At 44.5% G+C, this 24,402-nt stretch overlaps 1 protein-coding gene across 1 annotated transcript in view; it reads right to left on the bottom strand.

The window, feature by feature from the left end:
* Positions 1-24,402, bottom strand: part of LOC141243038 (piRNA biogenesis protein EXD1-like) — a 117,341-nt gene that overhangs the window by 35,048 nt on the left and 57,891 nt on the right. Inside the window, exons 6-8 of the mRNA XM_073668886.1 lie at positions 20,667-20,753; positions 17,542-17,646; positions 4,968-5,048 (exon numbers count right to left, since the gene is read on the bottom strand). Of these exons, the coding sequence (XP_073524987.1) occupies positions 4,968-5,048; positions 17,542-17,646; positions 20,667-20,753 (273 nt within the window). The remainder of the gene's footprint in view (positions 1-4,967; positions 5,049-17,541; positions 17,647-20,666; positions 20,754-24,402) is intronic.

Raw genomic sequence — 24,402 nt, 5'->3', positions numbered from 1 at the left:
TGTGAACACAACCAGTAGAAGATAAAGAATAAGGCTATGCTCACACATGCTTTTTTCAGCATTTTTTTTCTGCAGCAGAACTGCAGCAAAACCTGATCTCTTGCCAGTACGTTGTTCAGGATTTTTCTTGCTTTTTTGCTTGTTTTTTAGTGCATTTTTTTCACTATCCTTTTGTCTCTTTTATGCATGTATATAGAGTTCAGGGAAAGTAAATCTCATTCTGTTATAATAGTGGGGCAGGTGAATTGTTCAGGAATAGTTTACCTAAGACACTGACAGTGAATTGAGTTTGTAGGACACTATTTACTTTCACACTATGGTCTGCCATTGAGTTGCTCAGAGATTGTTCAATTTCACACCTCCCTGGGCCACAGGTATTTTTCAATCTCAAACCTAATTCAGCAATTACTTCCAATGGGTAAAAAACGCTGAAAGAAGTGACGTGCTCTATTTTGCAAAAAAAAAACTAAATATCTTCATTAAGTACCTTTAAAATCAAGGGCAATACAAAGACACAATCAGAGAAAGAGCACAGACGAAGGGACAAAATTATCCACTAAATAATGAAGGGGGAGGGAGAAGACCCTAAACTCATCCCTACCTGCCCGCAGAGGCTGGCACCTTAATAAAACAATGTGGTGCCCCCCTCACTGTATTCCTACGTCACCCTAATAAGTAACTACTCTGATCCCAAACATACACGAATTAACAACACCCCATTAGTGTAAAAAGTGGATAAATTCAATAGTCACAGACATGTATCAGAGAATACTTTGTCAGCAGGCGCAGGAATATAATTATATAGTATATACCCAGGATACAGAAAGGGGAGGAAAATTCACATGAATAATATCTATGCTAAGGTGATCAAAGTGCAAAGTAAATACATGCCAAAAATATATCTCAGTATGTCACACAAATGACTTGCAAGAAAGGTCAAAGTGTCTGCAGATAATAACAATATTAATGTACACATAATGGATAGCTTGTCACGTCAAGATAAATCCCACCAGGGGAATACCTAGCTTAATGGTTTCCCTATACATCCATCATCCCTAACCCCAACGCGTTTCACCCCCCTCCTCTTCAATGCTCTGTTGAAATGAATGATCACTTGTGCTATATACAGAAATGCTACAGCATCGCGGCATATAGTGAAAATCACAATCTCCTCTGAGTTTCAGTGGAGCCCCATAATGACAAGCACGGGGGTCTTCAACAGACAGGGCGCGCTGATGGGTGCATGGAATGACGCGCCCTCATACCGGCGTGTATTAAATGCCGCTGTCAGTGTTTGACAGCAGGATTTAACAGGTTAACAATTCTTAGAGGCAGATGCTGGTTGTAACACACAGCCATTACCTGCACGGCTCTCCCCGTGAGCCCGCTGCATACACCCGCTTACAATTTGCACTGTACAGGTCTGTCACCCCAGAAACACTATTTTAGCTGTTGCCTTTGATGTGCATAAAAAGTAGTTTAATATGGAAATAAAGGTGTTCGGTGCAGCCTTGGCATGCCCAAGCACTCAGATCACCATTGTGCCCTTGTATTACCATACATTGCCACTCCTGTATAGGTTGATTGACACGCCAGTCAGTGTAGCGAGCATTCGCTGTAGAGGGCTGCGCTCTCCTCCAGTAACACTGTGTGCGCTCATGCCATTCTTCTTCAGATAACGCTGCCTCTAACCAAGTGGGTGCTTTCAATCAGCATACATGGCGGCCAAGAGGAGGAATGGTGAACCGCATGCTTGGCCCTCTGAAGGGTGCACTGAACACCCTGATGGGCATATCGGACAAACTACTTTTTAAACACATCAAAGGGATTATTTATTACACCAAAAAGTACGATTTTTACATGATTTGATTTTATAGGAGCTAAATCCCCTTTTTCACCATGTGGTCAGTTTAAATAGTGTTTCTGGGGTGACAGACTCCTTTTATACAGGACGTGTTAACAGGTTAAAAGTGGTCAGTTTTGTCCTTTTTTGATTCCTGTTGCTCCCTGGAGAATTTGGCTTTTTCTTAAATCCGCCATACAGTTCCACAGATATGGGCCTCTATATTTGGTCCTAATTCTTAGGGTTTTTACGAAGGGAGTGCCACTAACAGGGAAATGACACGACCCCAGAGGATTCCGTGAGCCCCGCCCCCAGAAAATCCCGTGAGCCCCGCCCCCAGAAAATCCCGTGAGCCGCGCCCACAGACAATCCCGTGAGCCGCGCCCACAGAGAACCCCGTGAACCGCCCCCACAGACAATCCCGTGAGCCGCGCCCACAGACAATCCCGTGAGCCGCGCCCACAGACAACCCCGTGAGCCGCGCCCACAGACAACCCCGTGAGCCGCGCCCACAGAGAATCCCGTGAGCCGCCCCCACAAAGAATCCAGTGAGCCGCCCCCACAGACAATCCCGTGAGCCGCCCCCACAGACAATCCCGTGAGCCGCCCCCACAGACAATCCCGTGAGCCGCCCCCACAGACAATCCCGTGAGCCGCCCCCACAGACAATCCCGTGAGCCGCCCCCACAGACAATCCCGTGAGCCGCCCCCACAGACAATCCCGTGAGCCGCCCCCACAGAGAACCCCGTGAGCCGCGCCCACAGACAATCCCGTGAGCCGCGCCCACAGACAATCCCGTGAGCCGCGCCCACAGAAAACCCCGTGAGCCGCGCCCACAGAAAACCCCGTGAGCCGCGCCCACAGAAAACCCCGTGAGCCGCGCCCACAGAAAACCCCGTGAGCCGCGCCCACAGAGAACCCCGTGAGCCGCGCCCACAGAGAACCCCGTGAGCCGCGCCCACAGAGAACCCCGTGAGCCGCGCCCACAGACAACCCCGTGAGCCGCGCCCACAGACAACCCCGTGAGCCGCGCCCACAGACAACCCCGTGAGCCGCCCCCACAGAGAACCCCGTGAGCCGCCCCCACAGACAATCCCGTGAGCCGCGCCCACAGACAATCCCGTGAGCCGCGCCCACAGACAATCCCGTGAGCCGCGCCCACAGACAATCCCGTGAGCCGCGCCCACAGACAATCCCGTGAGCCGCGCCCACAGACAATCCCGTGAGCCGCGCCCACAGACAATCCCGTGAGCCGCGCCCACAGACAATCCCGTGAGCCGCGCCCACAGAGAACGCCGTGAGCCGCGCCCACAGACAATCCCGTGAGACGCGCCCACAGACAATCCCGTGAGCCGCGCCCAGAGAATCCCGTGAGCCGTGCCCACAGAGAATCCCGTGAGCCGCGCTCAGAGAACCCCGTGAGCCGCGCCCAGAGAACCACGTGAGCCGCGCCCCCAGAGAACGCCGTGAGCCGCGCCCCCAGAGAACGCCGTGAGCCGCGCCCCCAGAGAACGCCGTGAGCCGCGCCCCCAGAGAACGCCGTGAGCCGCGCCCCCAGAGAACGCCGTGAGCCGCGCCCCCAGAGAACGCCGCGAGCCGTGCCCCCAGAGAACGCCGTGAGACGCGCCCACAGACAATCCCGTGAGACGCGCCCACAGACAATCCCGTGAGACGCGCCCACAGACAATCCCGTGAGACGCGCCCACAGACAATCCCGTGAGACGCGCCCAGACAATCCCGTGAGACGCGCCCACAGACAATCCCGTGAGACGCGCCCACAGACAATCCCGTGAGACGCGCCCACAGACAATCCCGCGAGACGCGCCCACAGAATCCCGCGAGACGCGCCCACAGACAATCCCGTGAGACGCGCCCACAGACAATCCCGTGAGACGCGCCCACAGACAATCCCGTGAGACGCGCCCACAGACAATCCCGTGAGACGCGCCCACAGACAATCCCGTGAGACGCGCCCACAGACAATCCCGTGAGACGCGCCCACAGACAATCCCGTGAGACGCGCCCACAGACAATCCCGTGAGACGCGCCCACAGACAATCCCGTGAGACGCGCCCACAGACAATCCCGTGAGACGCGCCCACAGACAATCCCGTGAGACGCGCCCACAGACAATCCCGTGAGACGCGCCCACAGACAATCCCGTGAGACGCGCCCTTTGGGAAAAAATAGCACTTAATAAAAAGGGCCATATCTCTGAAGCTGTATGGCGGATTAAAAAACAAACAAAAATATGAATACTCAGGGGAGCAGTGGGAGTAAAATAAAAGCAAAAACTGCCCACTTTTCACCTGGTGACAGCTTCTCTTTAGACATAGATTTTTAAACTTCCCTATTTTATAATATTTTTTTTATTATTATGTACAGGTGCATCTCACAAAATTAGAATATCATCAAAAAGTTAATTTCAGTTCTTCAATACAAAAAGTGAAACTCATATTATATAGAGTCATTACACACAGAGGGATCTATTATATAGAGTCATTACACGCAGAGGGATCTATTATATAGAGTCATTACACACAGAGGGATCTATTATATAGTCATTACACACAGAGGGATCTATTATATAGAGTCATTACACACAGAGTGATCTATTATATAGAGTCATTACACACAGAGGGATCTATTGTATAGAGTCATTACACACAGAGTGATCTATTATATAGAGTCATTACACACAGAGTGATCTATTATATAGAGTCATTACACACAGAGGGATCTATTATATAGAGTCATTACACACAGAGTGATCTATTGTATAGAGTCATTACACACAGAGGGATCTATTTCAAGTGTTTATTTCTGTTAATGTTGAGGATTATGGCTTACAGTTTACTGAGATAATGACTTTTGTGTTTTCATTGGCTGTAAGCCATAATCATCAACATTAACAGAAATAAACACATGAAATAGATCACTCTGTGTGTAATGACTATATAATATAGGAGTTTCACTTTTTGTATTGAAGGACTGAAATAAATTAACTTTTTGATGATATTCTAATTTTGTGAGAAGCACCTGTAATTATAGTCATGGGAATACTACATATCCTTATTTATTATATTTATGCATTTCGCTTGTGCATTAGTATTAAAAACATACCTGTGTGTCAAAGACATTGGCGAGTACCACACTGTATTTATGGAACAAAAAATTCCCCAGCCAGCGGCAGTCATGAACAACCTAAAAACAAGAAACTATTTTTTTAATCTTCATTTGAAAAAATATTACAGAAATGATTTTTATTTGCAAGCAATCAATTCCGTTAACAGACAGAAGGTGACTATCAGCCAGGTAATTAGATAACATTATTGGGGATTTGAGTCAGATAAAGGGATATCCCAATAGAGGTCTGACATGTGGTGGTCCCACCATAAAATACAAAAATAACGTTGTCATACATACCATAAAGGCAATACATCAAGCTGCAAATACAAATCACATTTTCGGATGTATAAAAAGGAAAGCTAAAAACAAGTGATATCAATGTAATATTACTCCCTTTTTACCCCATCCTGATTGCGGACACTAGTATGTACGTCTCGTCCTCATAAATGGAGCGGGCTCAGGAGCTGAACACGCACCACATCCGACAAATGTTACTGTATCAGCAGTGACCAGAGCTAGCTCAGATTGCTGCTGTTTAACCATTTCAATTCTGCAGTCCATCCATCACTGAAAGCGGCACTTAAATGACGTGATTGCCAGAGCGTGCAACCTTTCTTCCATCAGCTCCCCGTGGTGTGAACGTGGGGTGCTGATTGTTTGTCATGCCCTGCTGAAGTCCCCCATGGCTACCATCTTTGTCCTCCTGTGAACCCTAGCCATATGAGAACATAATTTTGTTATAAAATAATAAAATAAATTGACCCATACAGCAAACAACATAAAGAGAAAAAATATATAAAAAATTATTCAATAGCTAAACTTCCCTCAAAAATGCAATGAAAAGTGTTCAGAGTGTCATAAGCACCCAAGAATGGCATCACTCAGTAATCAAGCCCTCAAACGTTCCCATTGACAAAAAAGGTCTCAGAAAAAAAAAAATAATAATTCAGAATTTAATCAGCACTTCAAACTGTTTTTATTTGCAGAAATTTCTGCAACAACAAATCACTTTTGTTGCAACTATAAAAACCTGAAATATTTAAAGAGGTTTTTCAGATACAAGTTTTTCATCCTGATATGCTTTCAACAAGTTAAAATAGTAAAACTCATGTTACTCACATTCCCCAGGTCCAACACTGCCGTACGGCACTGCAGCCGATCGGCAAAGACTGGCGCAACAGTGGTGAGGCAGCTCAGGACCTGTGTAGGACGAGTAACGCCTGAGCTTATTATATTAGTGGAGACCGATGAAGATGAAAAACTCCTTTATTCTACATGTCAATCGTGGATTAACCTCTTCCCAACATATGACATAACAGTTTGCATTATGTCGGATTCTTAACTTTCATGCAGGCTCAGGAGATGAGCCTGGATCCTTCCTGGCAGAAGCTGGCTGTGTTATACAGTCAGCACCTGCCTCTAATAGCAGCAATTGGAGTTGCTTCGGTTAACCCCTCAAGAGGGAACCTGTCAGGTCCAAAAATACATTAACCTTCATGTTGACCCTATATCTGCAGGTTAACAGCAGGTGCCTGGCCACAGTACTGAATTTCCAGCATCCAGGAGAAAATGAACTTTACTTCAACAAATGCCTGCGGCTTTCAGTCATGTAGGTTTGCCCGGTGCACTGTCCGTCTGATATGCTCAAACTGGTGGAAGGTCCTTCTAAACTAAAACTAAAACTGTGCACACGTGGAAAGGAAATGGCAATATCCTACACGGTCATAGTATATATACAGTGGTGTGAAAGAGTGTTTGCCCCCTTCTTGATTTCATATTCTTTTGCATCTTTGTCACACTTACATGTTTCAGATCACAAAACAAATTTAAAATATTAGACAAAGATAACACAAAATGCAGTTTATAAATTAAGGTTTTTATTATTAAGGGAAAAAGAAATACAAACCTGTATGAAAAAGTAATTGCCCCTGTGGCAAAGTCACTGGTAAAGTGGTGGAGGGGAGATATGTTTCCCTGAGGCTATGGGCGTCAGTGAATTGAAACCATTATGTTTCCTCCAGCATGTTATGTGCAAGGAGGAGTTAAGTCTCCATTTCCAAAGGGCGTGTTTTTATGAGAACAACCACAGAGTGGGTGGGAGTTTGTTCTCCATATCTCCTCCCCAGGGTGTGGTCTGGGGAGGTTTAAATACTGGCCAGCTGAGGCATTCAGGGTTCAATGTCTGGAGAAGTAAGCTCCAGAAGGGAGCTTGTGTTTGAACCATGTGGAGTTGCTGAACTCTCAGCAGGTGAATCCCAGCTACTCCAAGGACTGTGTTCTATGTGTTACCATTTTTGCTTTGTTTTCCTGTTTTGCCCAGTGGGCTGTGTTTATTTTTATGGACTAAAGGTTGGTTTATGCAGCATTACAATAAATCAACCAAAGATTTAAAGAGACTGCGTACCTGTGTCTACCTCCGTGTGCAGCTGAGTGATCGATCTACCACACCCCCTAAACCTAATGCCCAATCAAGCGTTTGTGATAACTGCCAATGAGTCTTTAACAACGCTCTGGAGGAATTTTGGCTACTCTTCTTTGCAAAATTGTTGTAATTCAGCCACATTGGAGGGTTTCCGTGCATGATCCGCCTTTTTAAGGTCATGCCACATCATTTCAATCGGATTGAGGTCAGAACTTTGACTAGGCCACTCCAAAGTCTTCATTTTGTTTTTCTTAAGCCGTTCAGAGGTGAACTTGCTGGTGTGTTTTGGCTCATTGTCCTGCTGTATAGCCCAAGTGCGCTTCAGCTTGAGGTCACGAACAAATAGTCGGACATTCTCCTTCGGGATTTATTGGTAGACAGCAGAATTCATGGTTCCATTTACCACAGCAAGCCTTCCAGGTCCCGAAGCAGCAAAAAAGCTTTAGACTATCACACTACCAACTTAATATTTTACTGCTGGTATGATGTTTCTTTTCTCAAATGCTGTGTTACTTATATGCCAGATGTAATTGGACATACACCTTCCAAAAAGCTCAACTTTTGTCTGGTCAGTCCACAGAGTATTCAGCTAAAAGTCTTGGAGATCATGGTGCAGACAACAAGGATTTGGATTCCTGGACCACGGTGTGAATTACCTCTATGACGGACTCCTTGCCAGAGACGGACTACACCTCAACAAACCCGGGAAACACACATTCGCCAGGAGACTCGCAACACTCATCAGGAGGGCGTTAAACTAGAAGAAGAGGGGATGGGAAGAAAAACGCCGGACACGAACATGCAACCAGAGAACATACTAATGAAAGATATGAAGTGCGACAAAGAAGGTCCAAGACAAGATACTTGGAAGGGAGGTAAGAAAATTTCTAATACAATCCACAGGGAGAAGATTGGAACAAAACAAAATCGTGTAAACTGCGTGCTAGCAAATGCCAGGAGCCTGACAAACAAGATGGATGAACTGGAAGCAGAAATATCTACAGGTAACTATGACATAGTGGGAATAACCGAGACATGGTTAGATGCAAGCTATGACTGGGCAGTTAACTTACAGGGTTACAGTCTGTTTAGAAGGGATCGAAGAAGTCGGAAAGGGGGTGGAGTCTGTCTATATGTAAAGACGTGTCTAAAGCCTACAATACGGGAGGATGTATGGGAGGGAAATGAGGAGGTCGAGTCCTTATGGGTGGAGATACATGGGGCAAAAAACAATAATAAAATTATCATAGGAGTCTGTTATAAACCACCAAATATAGCAGAAGCCACGGAAAGTCTATTAATGAGACAAATAGACGAAGTAGCAAAAAATAATGAGGTGCTTATTATGGGGGACTTCAACTACCCCGATATAGACTGGGAAACCGAAAGCTGTAGATCTCAGAAAGGAAACAGGTTTCTGTCAATTATCAAAGACAATTATTTGTCACAACTTGTGCAGGAACCAACTAGAGGGACGGCCCTTTTAGACTTAATATTAACTAACAGGCCAGACAGAATAACTGAGATGAAGGTCGGGGGGCACCTGGGAAATAGTGACCACAACATTATACAATTCCACATGTGCTTCAGTAGGGTGCCCAGCAAGGGAGTCACAAAAACACTGAACTTTAGGAGGGCAAAGTTTGATCAGCTAAGAGATGCCCTTCACCTTATAGGCTGGGATAGTATCTTTAGTAATAGGAGCACGGATAGAAAATGGGACATTTTCAAAACAGTCCTACATAGTCACTGTAGAAGGTACATACCTTATGGGAATAAAAGGGCTAGGAATAGGAGGAAGCCAATGTGGCTAAATAAGGAAGTCAAGAGGGCAATGAAAAACAAAAAAAGGGCTTTCAGTAAACTTAAACAAGAAGGCAGCGAGGAAGCGCTAATATCTTATAGGGAAAAAAACAAAATCTGTAAGAAACAAATAAGAATAGCAAAAGAGGAGACAGAGAGACTAATTGCCAAGGAAAGTAAAACGAATCCCAAACTGTTCTTTAACTATATAAACAGTAAAAGGATTAAAACTGATGGCGTTGGCCCATTGAAAAATAACCTGGGTAAAATCATAGAGGGCGATGAGGGTAAAGCAAACCTACTCAATAGCTTCTTCTCCACTGTTTTCACAAAAGAAAACAATTTATCGGAGGAAATGCAGAGTGATAAAGTAAACCCTCTGCTAAATATCACCCACCTAACCCAGGAGGAAGTTCAGAAACGCCTAAATAATATCAAAATAGACAAGTCACCAGGCCCAGATGGCATAGACCCCCGGGTACTAAAAGAATTAAGTAATGTGATAGACAGACCGCTGTATCTTATATTCAAGCACTCTTTATGGACAGGGACTGTCCCACTAGACTGGCGCCAAGCAAATGTGGTACCAATATTCAAAAAGGGGTCTAAAAGTGACCCTGGGAACTATAGACCAGTCAGCTTAATGTCTGTTGTGGGTAAATTGTTTGAAGGATTTCTTAGAGATGCTATTGTAGAATATCTTAATGATAATAACTGTCTAACTCCATATCAACATGGATTCATGAGGGATCGCTCCTGCCAAACAAACCTGATGGCCTTCTACGAGGAGGTGAGCTCACAGCTGGACCGGGGAGAGTCAGTGGATGTTGTATACCTTGACTTCTCCAAAGCGTTTGATACCGTGCCACACAAAAGGTTGGTATATAAAATGAGAATGCTTGGTCTGGGGGATAATGTGTGCAAGTGGGTAAATAGCTGGCTGAGTGATAGAAAGCAGAGGGTGGTTATCAATGGAGTAAGCTCAGGGTGTGTCAGGGTTACTAGCGGGGTGCCTCAAGGGTCTGTCTTGGGCCCTATATTATTTAATATATTTATTAATGATCTAGTGGAAGGGTTGCATAGTAAAATAGCAATATTTGCAGATGATACTAAACTTTGTAAAGTAGTTAATACAGATGAGGACAGGGCACAGCTACAGGAGGATTTAGATAAATTGGGGAGTTGGGCCAAAAAATGGCAAATGGGGTTCAATGCCGATAAATGTAAGGTCATGCACATGGGAAAGAAAAACAGCAGTCACCCATACATATTAAATGGGAAACCGTTGGGGAAATCTGACATGGAGAAGGACCTGGGCGTCTTGGTTAATAGCAAATTAAATTGGAGTGCCCAGTGTCAGGCAGCAGCTGCGAAGGCAAACAGAGTCATGGCATGCATCAGAAGAGGAATAGGGGCATATGATGAGAAGATTGTTCTTCCTCTGTATAAAGCGCTGGTAAGGCCGCACTTAGAATATTGTGCACAGTTCTGGGCTCCGGTGCTCAGGAAAGACATATTGGAGCTAGAGAGGGTACAAAGGAGGGCGACTAAGGTAATAAAGGGAATGGAGGGACTAGAATACCCAGAGAGGTTGTCAAAATTAGGCCTATTTACATTGGAAAAGAGAAGGCTTAGGGGAGACCTCATAAACATGTATAAATACATCAGGGGGCAGTACAGAGATCTCTCCCATGACCTGTTTATACCAAGGATGGTGACAAAGACGAGGGGGCACACTATGCGTCTGGAGGAAAGGAGGTTCCTGCACCAGCATAGAAGGGGATTCTTTACGGTCAGAGCCGTGAGACTCTGGAACTCTCTGGGAGAGGAAGTGGTGATGTCCAACTCACTTAATGAGTTCAAGAGAGGCCTGGACGCCTTTCTTGAGAACAATAAAATTACATCTTATGCTTAGTTAATTAATCCAGGGATTTAATCTTACTGCCAGATTGGTGTCGGGAAGTGAATTTTTCCTCAATGATGTAAACTGGCCTATACCTCATGGTTTTTTGTTGCCTTCCCCTGGATCAACGCTGCGGAATAGCTGCAGTGCACAAGAAATAGGCTGAACTGGATGGACGCTTGTCTTTTTTCGGCCTTATAAACTATGTAACTATCATTAAGATGTTTTCTGGTGAAACGGAGACGAGCCTTTATGTTCTTTTCGCTCATGCAGTGGTTTTCATCTTGGAACTCTGCCATGCATGCCATTTTTGCCCAGTCTCTTTGTTATGGAGGAGTCATCAACACTGACCTTAACTAAAGCAAGTGAGACCTGCAGTTGTTTGGATGTTGTGGAGTCTTTTGTGACCTCTTGGATGAGTTGTCTCTGAGCTCTTGGGGTAATTTTGGTCGGCTGGTCACTCCTGGGAAGGTTCACCACTGTTCGATGTTTTCTCCATTTGTGGATAATGGCTCTCACTGTGGTTTGCTGGAGTCCCAAAGCTTTAGAAATGGCTTTATAACCTTTTCCAGACTCATAGATCTCAATCAATCACTTTGTGTCTTATTTGTTCCTGAATTTCTTCGGATTGCAGCATGATGTCTAGCTTTTGAGGATCTTTTGGTCTACTTCACTTTGTCAGGCAGGTCCTATTTTTAAGTGGTTTCTTGATTGAGAACAGGCATGGCAGTAATCAGGCCTGTGTGTGGCTAGGGAAATTGAATTCAGCTTCCCAAAGATGTGATAAATTAACTGTGGTTTATGTTTTAAGTGGGGGGAGGGGGGAGAATCAATCACTATTTCACACAGGGCCCTGTAGGTTTGGATTTCTTTTTCCCTTAATAATAAAGACCTTCATTTGAAAACTGAATTTTGTGCTACTTGTGTTATTTTGGTATAATATTTAAATTTGTTTTATGATCTGAAACATTTAAGTAACAAACATGTAAAAGAATAAGAAATCAGGAAGGGGCAAACACTTTCTCACACCATTGTATAACATAATAACTATTATTGATTTGCAGAGTTTATCATAAAAGCCCCAAAATTATTGACACAGAATGCTGATGTGGCTCATAAAATGGCATTAGATGATGCACTGGATTCAAATAAACAGAGCAAAAAACTTAGAAGTATGGCAAGGACAAAATCTACTTTAGCACTCACATAGCCAAAATATCAAAACACATGTATACGTATACATACACTAATACCATCCACCTGAGGCAATTCAATAAACAGATAAATATTCCCATATATACAATATACACTGCTCAAAAAAATAAAGGGAGCACTCAAATAACACATCCTAGATCTGAATGAATGAAATATTCTCATTGAATACTTTATTCTGTACAAAGTTGAATGTGCTGACAACAAAATCACACAAAAATCATCAATGGAAATCAAATTTATTAACCAATGGAGGCCTGGATTTGGAGTCACCCCCAAAAATAAAGTGGAAAAACACACTACAGGCTGATCCAACTTTGATGTAATGTCCTTAAAACAAGTCAATATGAGGCTGAGTATTGTGTGTGGCCTCCACGTGCCTGTATGACCTCCCTACAACGCCTGGACATGCTCCTGATGAGGCTCAGTATTGTGTGTGGCCTCCACGTGCCTGTATGACCTCCCTACAATGCCTGGGCATGCTCCTGATGAGGTTGCGGATGGTCTCCTGTGGTATCTCCTCCCAGACCTGGACTAAAGCATCTGCCAACTCCTGGACAGTCTGTGGTGCAACGTAACGTTGGTGGATGGAGCGAGACATGATGTCTCAGATGTGCTCAATCGGATTCATGTCTGGGAAACGGGCGGGCCAGTCCATAGCTTCAATGCCTTCATCTTGCAGGAACTGCTGACACACTCCAGCCACATGAGTCAGGCATTGTCCTGCATTAGGAAGAACCCAGGGCCAAACGCACCAGCAAATGGTCTCTCAAGGGTTCTGAGGATCTCATCTCGGTACCTAATGGCAGTCAGGCTACCTCTGGCGAGCACATGGAGGACTGTGCGGCCCTCTAAAGAAATGCCACCCCACACCATTACTGACCCACTGTCAAACTGGTCATGCTGAAGGATGTTGCAGGCAGCAGATCGCTCTCCACGGAGTCTCCAGACTCTGTCACGTCTGTCACATGTGCTCAGTGTGAACCTGCTTTTATCTGTGAAGAGCACAGGGCACAAGTGGCGACTTTGCCAATCCTGGTGTTCTGCGGCAAATGCCAAGCGTCCTGCACAGTGTTGGGCTGTGAGCACAACCCCATCTGTGAACGTCGGGTCCTCATACCACCCTCATGGAGTCAGTTTCTGACCGTTTGTGCAGACACATGCACATTTGTGGCCTGCTGGAGGTCATTTTGCAGGGCTATGGCAGTGCTCCTCCTGTTTCTCCTTGCACAAAGACGGAGGTAGCGGTCCTGCTGCTGGGTTGTTGCCCTCCTACGGCCCCCTCCATGTCTCGTGATGTACTGGCCTGTCTCCTGGTAGCGCCTCTGGACATTACGCTGACAGATACAGCAAACCTTCTTGCCACAGCTCGCATTGATGTGCCATCCTGGATGAGCTGCACTACCTGAGCAACTTCTGTGGGTTGTAGAGTCCGTCTCATGCTACCACGAGTGTAAAAGCACAACCAACATTCAAAAGTGACCAAAACATCAGCCAGAAAGCATTGGTACTGAGATGTGGTCTGTGGTCCCCACCTGCAGAACCACTCCTTTATTGAGGGTGTCTTGATAATTGCCAATAATTTCCATCTATTGTCTATTCCATTTGCACAACAGCATGTGAAATTGATTGTCAATCAGTGTTGCTTCCTAAGTGGACAGTTTGATTTCACAGAAGTTTGATTTACTTGGAGTTATATTCTGTTGTTTAAGTGTTGCCTTTATTTTTTTGAGCAGTGTATTAAATATTCATAGAAGTATAAGCAGAGAAATGTTAACTTTGGGATATATGTCCAGGGACCCACCACACCCGATGCTCGTTTTGCACTGAAATGCTTCATCTAGGGGTGACAGGGTGCTGGTGTGATGGCTATTTAAAGTGTCAAGAGTCAATGGAATAGAGGCAATTGCCCCATTGCATCTGTTACCGTGGTACATGTGATGTGATGGTAAAGTTCATTAGTGGGTCATATGTTTAGATACAATCAATACAAGAGGAGGCAGCAAGCAGCAGCAATCCACTTGTCAAAGTAGGAAATCGATCATGTGATTGCGCAGTTACATGACTGGAACAATAAACTCGCACTGGACAACCAGCATATAAAAGATAGGCAAAGTAACGCTTCAGAATCAAAAATAAGGCAGGTATTAGAATAGGAAAAAAAGAGGCCAGTCAAGAGGTTTAAATGTATCAATATACATAAATAAAAAAAATAAAAAAAGGAAAAAAAGTGTGATTAAGAGAGGAGCCCCATAAAGAAAATAGTCGAACAAATAATAACAATGCTTAAAGATGAATATATACAGTACAAACCAAAAGTTTGGACACACCTTCTCATTTAAAGAAATTTCTGTATTTTCATGACTATGAAAATTGTACATTCACACTGAAGGCATCAAAACTATGAATTAACACATGTGGAATTATATACTTAACAAAAAAGTGTGAAACAACTGAAAATATGTCTTATATTCTAGGTTCTTCAAAGTAGCCACCTTTTGCTTTGATGACTGCTTTGCACACTCTTGCCATTCTCTTAATGAGCTTCAAGAGGTAGTCACCGGAAATGGTCTTCCAACAATCTTGAAGGAGATCCCAGAGATGCTAAGCACTTGTTGGCCCTTTTGCCTTCACTCTGCGGTCCAGCTCACCCCAAACCATCTCGATTGGGTTCAGGTCTGGTGACTGTGGAGGCCAGGTCATCTGGCGTAGCACCCCATCACTCTTCTTCTAAGACAAATAGCCCTTACACAGCCTGGAGGTGTGTTTGGGGTCATTGTCCTGTTGAAAAATAAATGATGGTCCAACTAAACGCAAACCGGATGGAATAGCATGCCGCTGCAAGATGCTGTGGTAGCCATGCTGGTTCAGTATGCCTTCAATTTTGAATAAATCCCTAACAGTGTCACCAGCAAAGCACCCCCACACCATCACACCTCCTCCTCCATGCTTCATGGTGGGAACCAGGCATGTAGAGTCCATCCGTTCACCTTTTCTGCGTCGCACAAAGACACGGTGGTTGGAACCAAAGATCTCAAATTTGGACTCCTCAGACCAAAGCACAGATTTCCACGGGTCTAATGTCCATTCCTTGTGTTCTTTAGCCCAAACAAGTCTCTTCTGCTTGTTGCCTGTCCTTAGCAGTGGTTTCCTAGCACCTCTTTTACCATGAAGGCCTGCTGCACAAAGTCTCCTCTTAACGGTTGTTGAAGAGATGTATCTGCTGCTAGAACTCTGTGTGGCATTGACCTGGTCTCTAATCTGATTTGCTGTTAACCTGCGATTTCTGAGGCTGGTGACTCGGATAAACTTATCCTCAGAAGCAGAGGTGACTCTTGGTCTTCCTTTCCTGGGGCAGTCCTCATGTGAGACAGTTTCTTTGCAGTGCTTGATGGCTTTTGCAACTGCACTTGGGGACACTTTCAAAGTTTGCCCAATTTTTAAGGACTGACTGACCTTCATTTCTTAAAGTAATGATGGCCACTCGTTTTTCTTTACTTAGAATTTGTATTATGGCAAGAAAAAAGCAGTTAACAGTCTATTCAGTAGGACTATCAGCTGTGTATCCACCAGACTTCTGCACAACACAACTGATGACCCCAACCCCATTTATAAGGCAAGAAATCCCACTTATTAAACCTGACAGGGCACACCTGTGAAGTGAAAACCATTTCCGGTGACTACCTCTTGAAGCTCATCAAGAGAATGCCAAGAGTGTGCAAACCAGTCATCAAAGCAAAAGGTGGCTACTTTGAAGAACCTAGAATATAAGACATATTTTCAGTTGTTTCACACTTTTTTGTTAAGTATATAATTCCACATGTGTTAATTCATAGTTTTGATGCCTTCAGTGTGAATGTACAATTTTCATAGTCATGAAAATACAGAAAAATCTTTAAATGAGAAAGTGTGTCCAAACTTTTGGTTTGTACTGTATATAAATGATAATCCACCGCTATGACATATAAATTTCAACCAAGAAGAAGCTTGCACCACATGCAAATGGATAAGAGGTAATGATTGTGTAGATGGAAACAAGGGAAAAGTGGACGCACATATGACCGCGCTGATCGCATACACATTCAGTCATGGCCGAAAGTGTTGGTACCCTTCAAATTGTTCCAGAAAATGCAATAATTTTCTGGTAGAAATACTTCAATTATGCATGTTTTGTTATACACATGTTTATTTCCTTTTCCAGAAAAACACAGAAAAAAACGCAAATTGGACATCATTTCACACAAAACCCCAAAAATGGTCTGGACAAAATTGTTCGCACACAACTTTGTTTCAAGCATATGATGCTCATTCAAACTCCCATGTGGTAAGTAACAGGTGTGGGCAATATGAAAATCACACCTGAAACCAGATAAAAATGTAAGAAGTTGTCTCAATCTTTGCATTTTGTGTCTGTGTGTGTCACACTAAGCATGGAGAACAAAAAGAGGAGAAGAGAACTGTCTGAGGACTTGAGAACCATAATTGTCTAAAAATTATCAACAATCTCAAGATTACAAGTCCATCTCCAGAGATCTTGATGTTCCTTTGTCCTTGGTGCTGAACATAATCAAGAAGTTTACAACCCATGGCACTGTAGCTAATCTCCCTGGATGGCAGAGAAAAATTAATGAAAGGTTGCAATGCAGGATAGTCTGGATGGTGGATAAGGTTGTGTGTGAAATTATGTCTAATGTGCCTTTTTTTTCCAGTTTTTTTGTATTGTTCCAACACACACAAAGGAAATAAACATGTGTATAACAAAGCATGTGTAATTGCAATAATTTTCTAAGAGAAATGCTTCTTTTTCTGGAACATTTCAAATATGCCAACACTTTGGGCCATGGCTGTATATAGCATGCATAGCATAAGCATTTCCTTCCAAGGTGTACCCATCATCACCTATGTTGTCTCATTATATACAAATGCTTTTAATATTCCTGTATTTATATTTGTATAAATAAACTTATTAGATATATTTTATTCGGCCTGTGAAAAATCCTTTTTGTGTGTGTTATTTATAGTTATACGCGTTTGTCCAGTTATATGGATTGTGGCTTTAGGAGTTTCTCTAAAATTAAAATTTATAAGAAAATAGGAAGGAGCAAAGTTCTAGTAAAAGACCATCAATGGTGATTTCACTGATCAGGGAAGCAACTAAAACACAACAACTTCATTTTTATTTTATAGTTGACTTATTGATATATAAAGAGAAAGAAACAAATAAGAACCTTTAGGATGCCTTTGTCTTCAAGCACCATTTGAAGTCCATTCTTGAAAACTTTTGGTCCCAAGAGAAGAATGTCAAAAATATAAACACGGGTTTTGGTTGCTACCTATCAAAAGAAAAACAAAAAAAGACAGTAAGTAAGTAAAAAAGCATAAATGATATCTTTGTAAATTCAGAGTTCACCTGAAAAATAACTCATAATTTACATGGAAGTTAAATTTACCTCCTAGGAACAAGCTATGTTGACACTTAAAAGGGACTCTGTCAGCAAAGAATAACTAAGTAGAGGCGCTCAGAGCACCATGGGGCGGCAAGAAGCCAGAGCTGTCAATTAAAGAAGGGGGGGTGGAGCCTGCATATTTCCCTACACATGACAGTGATTCAATTAGCCATCATGTGCCTCTGACAGCCGCGGGTGGAAAGAAGCTCTGCCTATTGCTATTAACCCCTTCCCGACGTGTGCCGTACATGTACTGCTCTACGGGAGCAGCATTCCCGCAAAGAGAAGTATATGTATGGCACAGTGATCGGGCGGGCTCACGCTGAGCGCCGCCGCGATCACATGCGGGTGTCAGCTCTGTGTGAGAGCTGACAACCCGCAGCATAAGTACCCCGAACGGCGGCGCCGCTCCCCGCTAATACGATTCGCTGATTGGTCGCGACCGGCGGCTGCAACCAATCAGCGATATTGGCGCCAAATTTAAACACCGCTCTGCTGATTGCGCCCTGTCGGCCGAATACATATTCTAGAATACCCGATGCTTTAGAATCGGGCCACCATCTAGTTTTCATATATAATTTCCCTGAGGAACATTATATGACCTATATGTCTACTTAAGTTGGCTTGGCACTCTCCAGAAGGAGAAACGATTCCCCCTAGATGCTCTGTCAGATGCCTCTCTCCAAGCCAAATTAGACCTCCTGCTTTACACTGACGAAGGGCAAACAATCCGAATCACGTGTCTGCAAATGGAGTGTTCTGGTTTGGCTTCTTATCCTAAGTCACGCGGTAAGGCTAGTTACATAGGTTATCCACTACTTTTTCATTGATGATTCATCCTTGGGATAGGTCATCAATGTCTGATCGGCTGTCACCGATAGCTGATTGGCGGGAGTGCTGGGTGTCAGACCCCAACTAATCAGACATTGATGACCTAAGGCTAGGTCATTAATGAAAAAGTAGTGGACAACCTCTTTAAAGAGTCAATATTGACTCCTAGGATTGCTACATCCAATGTCTTCCTCACTAAAGATGATACTTGCATACTAAATGGGAAAACACTTGTCAGGGAAATATTTAAGTCAGGAAAATATAAACAGAATATTGACCATTCCTCCCAAAGCTCCTCTTCTATCTTACCCCTCCCCTATCCACCTTGTCTCCAGACAAGAGCTGACACTTCACGCAGCTGTATCCATGCAAACCTCAGCACAAAGCCCCAATTAACACAGTCCAGAGATGACAATCTACAGTTTCTTCCTGCAAATTATCACCCACAGCCAAAATAGCTTACACAAACAAATGCCAGCCAAGAGGAGTCATCAAGCTACTTAGAATGTGAGCCTATGGTCCCTGGCACACGCAGGGGGTAATTAGTGGCAGGATTGCAATAACTTGTCTGCAACTGGGAAAGTTTGCTTTCCCGAGCTTAAAAAAAGAGATCTCCAGTCACGTCAACTCCGATATGAAATATGGAATAACTGATTTTCCGTAATTCTGACAATAACTGGACCCATATTTTTGGTGGCAGGGACAGCTAAGAAACAAGATGCTCAGTTTTTCATAGTCGTAGGCCCCTCTGGAGAGCTGTAGAGCAAAAAACCCCAGAATAGTCTGCAACTATGCGATATGTGGTAAAATTAAGGTAAAATCAAAACGGGAAAAATGGCGTAGTATGCAAGCTTCTGCGATCAATGAACGATGAGTTATTGCAGAAGTTAGAAATTTTTAATAAAAATGTACAGGCTGGAGACCGGCCCATATGATGTCACCACAAGGGGCGTGTGGGTAAATTTCCCCTTAGGTATAAGAGAACGCATGAACAATAGAGGAGCACTCATTGCCAGGGGGTATAAGGATTATAAGCAGCGGGTCGGTATGATAATGCTCAAATCAAACTGGGGAGCCCCTCCTCCACCTATATTGAATCGTCTCCGCGATCGTATAGTGTAAGTTGTCATCTTTTATCCTGTTTATTTTATGTAACCGCTTATGTATTTTAATGTCTCCTTAATAACATCCTTGTATATATTTTTCCTAAACACTGCCTCCCTTTTGGATTAAATAAAAAATTTAATAGTTCGGTTTCTTTTGTTCTTTAATCGTTCCCTACCCCGAAGCCACATACGCTACCAAAACGCAGTCGTCTGCCCAGGCCTGCATTATATTTCAAATCTGGACGGTGGTGGCAGAGAATAATATTAATTATCGGGCTATCGTGCAGCCAGCAGCAACCGTACGGGGCGTACACACATATTCCTAGATCTGGAATTCGGAGGTGTGACGCCATACGCTTTCTGCATGCTCGCCGATGCCCAAGGAGTGAGTAGTCCGGATCGTGTGCTCGTGATTCCGGGCGAAATACTGACAGCGTGACGGCATGATGAGATATTGCATGATCTCCCCGGTGTCGTCCCTGTGTGAATTCCTGCCACACTGGGCTCATGAGATAGTTAAAGGGGTTGTCTGGTCAAAATTAATAAGTCTGCAGTTGCTCTGTGTGACTGCAGACTTACAAGTCACCCCCAACGCAGGCACTGTGCTGGTTTCGAAGCAGGGAACCTTCGGAGGGTATGTGTGCGCTATACATACTCCCGGCTAGAGCCTGTCTAGTGGATGCGGCCTTGCTCCATACACTTGTCCGGTCCTGGCTCAGAAACCGGCAAATCCCCGAAGCGCCCAGTGTGCGCTCTGGGTGGATTCATAAGTCTACAGTCACACAGAGTGACTACAGACTTATCAATTTGGACCAGACAACCCCTTTAAAGCTGCTTAGAGGACAGCAAACTGTAGTGCCCAGCGCCAGGCAGCTGCTGCCAAGTACAAGGAGAACTTATGACAGATGAACTGCTGTACTCAAAGATTAAAGTTCTGAGCCAAAACACACAAGTAACCCAATCTCTTACCTGCAGCCAACAGAGCTTTCCATGGCAAGACACATTGAGTGCAACGGCAGCTAACCCAAGTACTTTTTGATTCTGGAGATTCATGATCTGTTAAAAAGAAATGTTAATTTTTAGTGACTTTATTCAGATACAACGTATTCCACTTTAGTGAAAAGGCAAGCAATTAATCTCTAACCCCTTAACGGCGAGGCCTATATTGTACTGATGTGTCACATTTCAAGTTGCAATAACTTTGGAATGATGTTTCTTTCTAAAGTGATTTTAAGATTATTTTTTCATGACACACTAAACTTTGCCTTCATTTTAGGTTGACATGTTTTAAAGTTAATTAAAAAAAAAAAAAAAAATTGGAGAAATGGTCACCTTTCAAACTTGTAGGCCCTGATTCTTTATTCTTTTTGAGACTTGCTTGGAGTAAAAATTTAAGTTTTTAGGTTTGCGCCAAATTTATCGCTTTTCACCATTTTTACGTTTGCTTTTCATTTAAGCGACAAAATGCGCTAAGTTTTCATCACACAGATATTTTCAGCTAATTCATCATTTGAGAGTTTACGAACACGTCACAAATAGTGTTGAGCATTCCGATACTGAAATATCGGGTATCGGCCGATATTCGCGGTATCGGAATTCCGATACTTAATTCCGATACTTTTAGAATATCGGATACCGGAATCGGAAGTTCCCATAATGCAATGAGCTAGTTTCATTTTATTCAGCCAATGAGGATCCTAAGAAGTGTGGGCACATCCTGTTAGGCATGTAGGCATGTTAACTAATGGCATGGCTGTGATTGGCTGCTGAAATGATGTCATAATGCACTATAAAAGCCGCCGCCATTTTCAGCTCACTCTGCTGTGAATTCAGTTAGGGATAGGACGCTGTTGTTCTGAGGGACAATTTTAGCTACCTATTTGCTCTATTCTGCTTTACCCAAGCTACTTTATAAATCGCTGTGCCTTGCAGCGCTAGTGCACAGTTCTCTGTGCTGTTCACGGCTGTCTGCAAGGTCTGTGTGTGTGAGTGCAGCTCACCCTGTAGTGTGTGCTTCAGCCACGTCTGGTTGTAGTGCGCTCAGCGTGCGTCACTGCCTCATACATTGTCCTTTTTTGCTAATTGATCATTTTTCCTGATTTCTCCTATTAGTGTGGTGGTTCCATCCGTATTCAGCTACACTGGTTCCAAACACACTATATAGGAGTAGATAGAGAAGTTTTTTTGGTCTTGCAGCGCTAGTGCACAGTGCTCTGCATCTTCACTGTTCATCGCTGTCTACAAGGTCTGGTGTGTGAGTGCAGCTCACGCTGTGGTGTGTTCTTCAGCCACGTCTGGTTGTAGTGCACTCAGTGTGTGTCACTGCCTCATACATTGTCCTTTTTTGCTAATTGATCATTTTTCTTGATTTCTCCTATTAGTGTGGTGGTTCCATCCGTATCCAGCGAGATTAGTTCCAAACACACTATATAGGAGTAGATAGAGAAGCCTTTCTGCAGCATTGTGCCCTGCAGCCCCAGCCAGATCAGTATTAGCCTATTTTTTGTAGCCTCATCCATTGCATTGTAGGTTACCTTCCTGCAATGTAATAGCTACAAAAAGTTTGTGATACTATCGGTATTACATCTTTGGGCACATCCAGTGTCTTTTTGTGACAAAAAAAACCTAAATAAAGTTCACCAAACACTCCACTTTACAGTTGTGTAGGCCACATTAGCTCATATTAAAGTCTAGTCCACACTTTATAAAATTAGTGTTTCTTATACCTGTTAGCAGCTGTTCAGGAATAAGCACATAAAGCCCTTAGTACTTTTCTGCCTATCTTTATCAGTCTACCAAGATGAAAAAGGCAGGGAGTAAGGCATGTGGTCGTGGAGTTTCTGCAGGGAGAGGACGTGAGGATTCTGTGCCTGCAGGGAGAGGACGTGGGGATTCTGTGCCTGCTGCGGGAACCAGTGACTCAGCATCCCCCAGTTTTACCAGGGAACAGTCCTTTATGCACAGCTTTGTAGGAGCTAGCCGTACCCCACTGCTGCGGGAGGACCAAATTGAAGCCGTTGTCGGATGGATGGCAGCTAACGCATCGACTTCAATTAGTTCCAGATCCTCTCAGGTCCTGAGCACTGAAGAGCACCCATCTGTCTCTTCACCACCTGCCAAATTGCCCAGGCAGTCAGAGAGCCCTGGACAGGAGCCATCTCTACTTCTGTTCTTTGAATCTCTTGGCTTGGAAAGAGGGGGCCAGCCAAGCAGAATTCGAGAATTTGAAGAAGAGGTAGTATGCAGTGATGCGCAACCGTTTTGTCTCTCTGAATCTGAAGAAGCGGGTGGGCCAGTGCCTATGGTCAGCAGCACACCTCAGTACGCATCTGATGATGAGACTCAGGTGCCACTTTCTGGTGCGTACTGTGCTCTCGAGACTACCCAGGAGAAGCAGTTGTTTGAAGAGGGCGGTGTAGATGATGAGGTCCTTGACCCATCGTGGCGTGAGGGACAGGAAGGTGGTGGCAGCAGTTCTGAAGAAGAGATTCCCCGAACAGCCCAAAAAGGAGGGAGAGGGAGGGGGCAGACTTGGTTGCCTGTAGCCTCCACTTCGGCACCCATTAGGAGCATGGCTCTTCCAAAATCCAAAGTGGGCGCTCCCAAGACTTGCAGTGCCTGGTCCTTTTTTGACACAGTTGCAGATGACATTTGCTTTGTCAAATGCAAGCTGTGTAATCAGAAGGTGAAAAGAGGGAAAAGTGTCAGCAACCTCAATACCACAAATATGTGGAAACATGTGCGGACCAAGCACATGGTTGAGTTCCAAAAACACACTGAAGACCTAGGCCAACCTACAGCGCCACCTACCACCTCTTCAGCTCGTGTTGTAGCCTCTTCCTCCAGCTCACACACAGCTGGTTCGGCTTCCTCACAGGATCGCCATGGAAGAACCTCTAGCACTGTTGCACAGAGACACAGTGTAATTCCACCCACAGCACCACGTTCCCTGTCATCCTCACACTCCCAGGCCAGTCTACAGCCATCGTTAGCACAGGCATGGGAGAAAAGGCGCCCATACTTGGCAAACCACCCCCAAGCACAGGCTCTGAATGCTGGCATTGCAAAACTACTGGCCCTTGAAATGCTATCATTCAGGCTGGTGGAGACTGACACGTTCCGTAACTTTATGGCATTGGCAGTCCCACAATATAAAATGCCCAGCCGCTTTTATTTCAGCAGGCAAGCCGTCCCTGCCCTGCAACAGCATGTGGAGGGAAAAATTAAACATGCGCTACAAAACGCCGTCAGTAGCAAGGTCCACCTGACCACCGATGCGTGGACCAGTAAGCATGGACAGGGACGATACCTTTCCCTCACTGCCCATTGGGTAAATGTTGTGGAGCCGGGTACAGATCTTGAGAGTGGCGCTGTACATGTTCTGGCAACTCCAAGGATTTCAGGATTCCAGTCTGTACACATTGACTCCTCCTCATACACCAGTTCCTCTGAATCAGCGCTGCAGGAGCCGTCACGGTCTACCTCCACATCGACCCGTGAACGGTTACCTGTTATGATGACCGATATGAGCACAGCCGTTGCCAAACTTCAACAGACCGTATTAAAATTAATTTCTTTGGGGAATCAAAGCCACACAGCACAGGAGCTCTGGAATGCCATCAAGCAGCAGAGCGACGTGTGGTTTGTGCCAGCGAATCTCCAGGCATGGTAGTGTGTGACAATGGCCGAAATCTGGTGGCAGCTC

The sequence above is a fragment of the Phyllobates terribilis genome, unplaced genomic scaffold, assembly GCF_046119375.1.
Source record: "Phyllobates terribilis strain yellow unplaced genomic scaffold, ASM4611937v1 Scaffold_1100__1_contigs__length_419211, whole genome shotgun sequence".
Classification (NCBI taxonomy): Eukaryota; Metazoa; Chordata; class Amphibia; order Anura; family Dendrobatidae; genus Phyllobates; species Phyllobates terribilis.
Note: the sequence above shows the minus strand (reverse complement) of the source record. Positions and strands in the feature narration are given on the sequence as shown.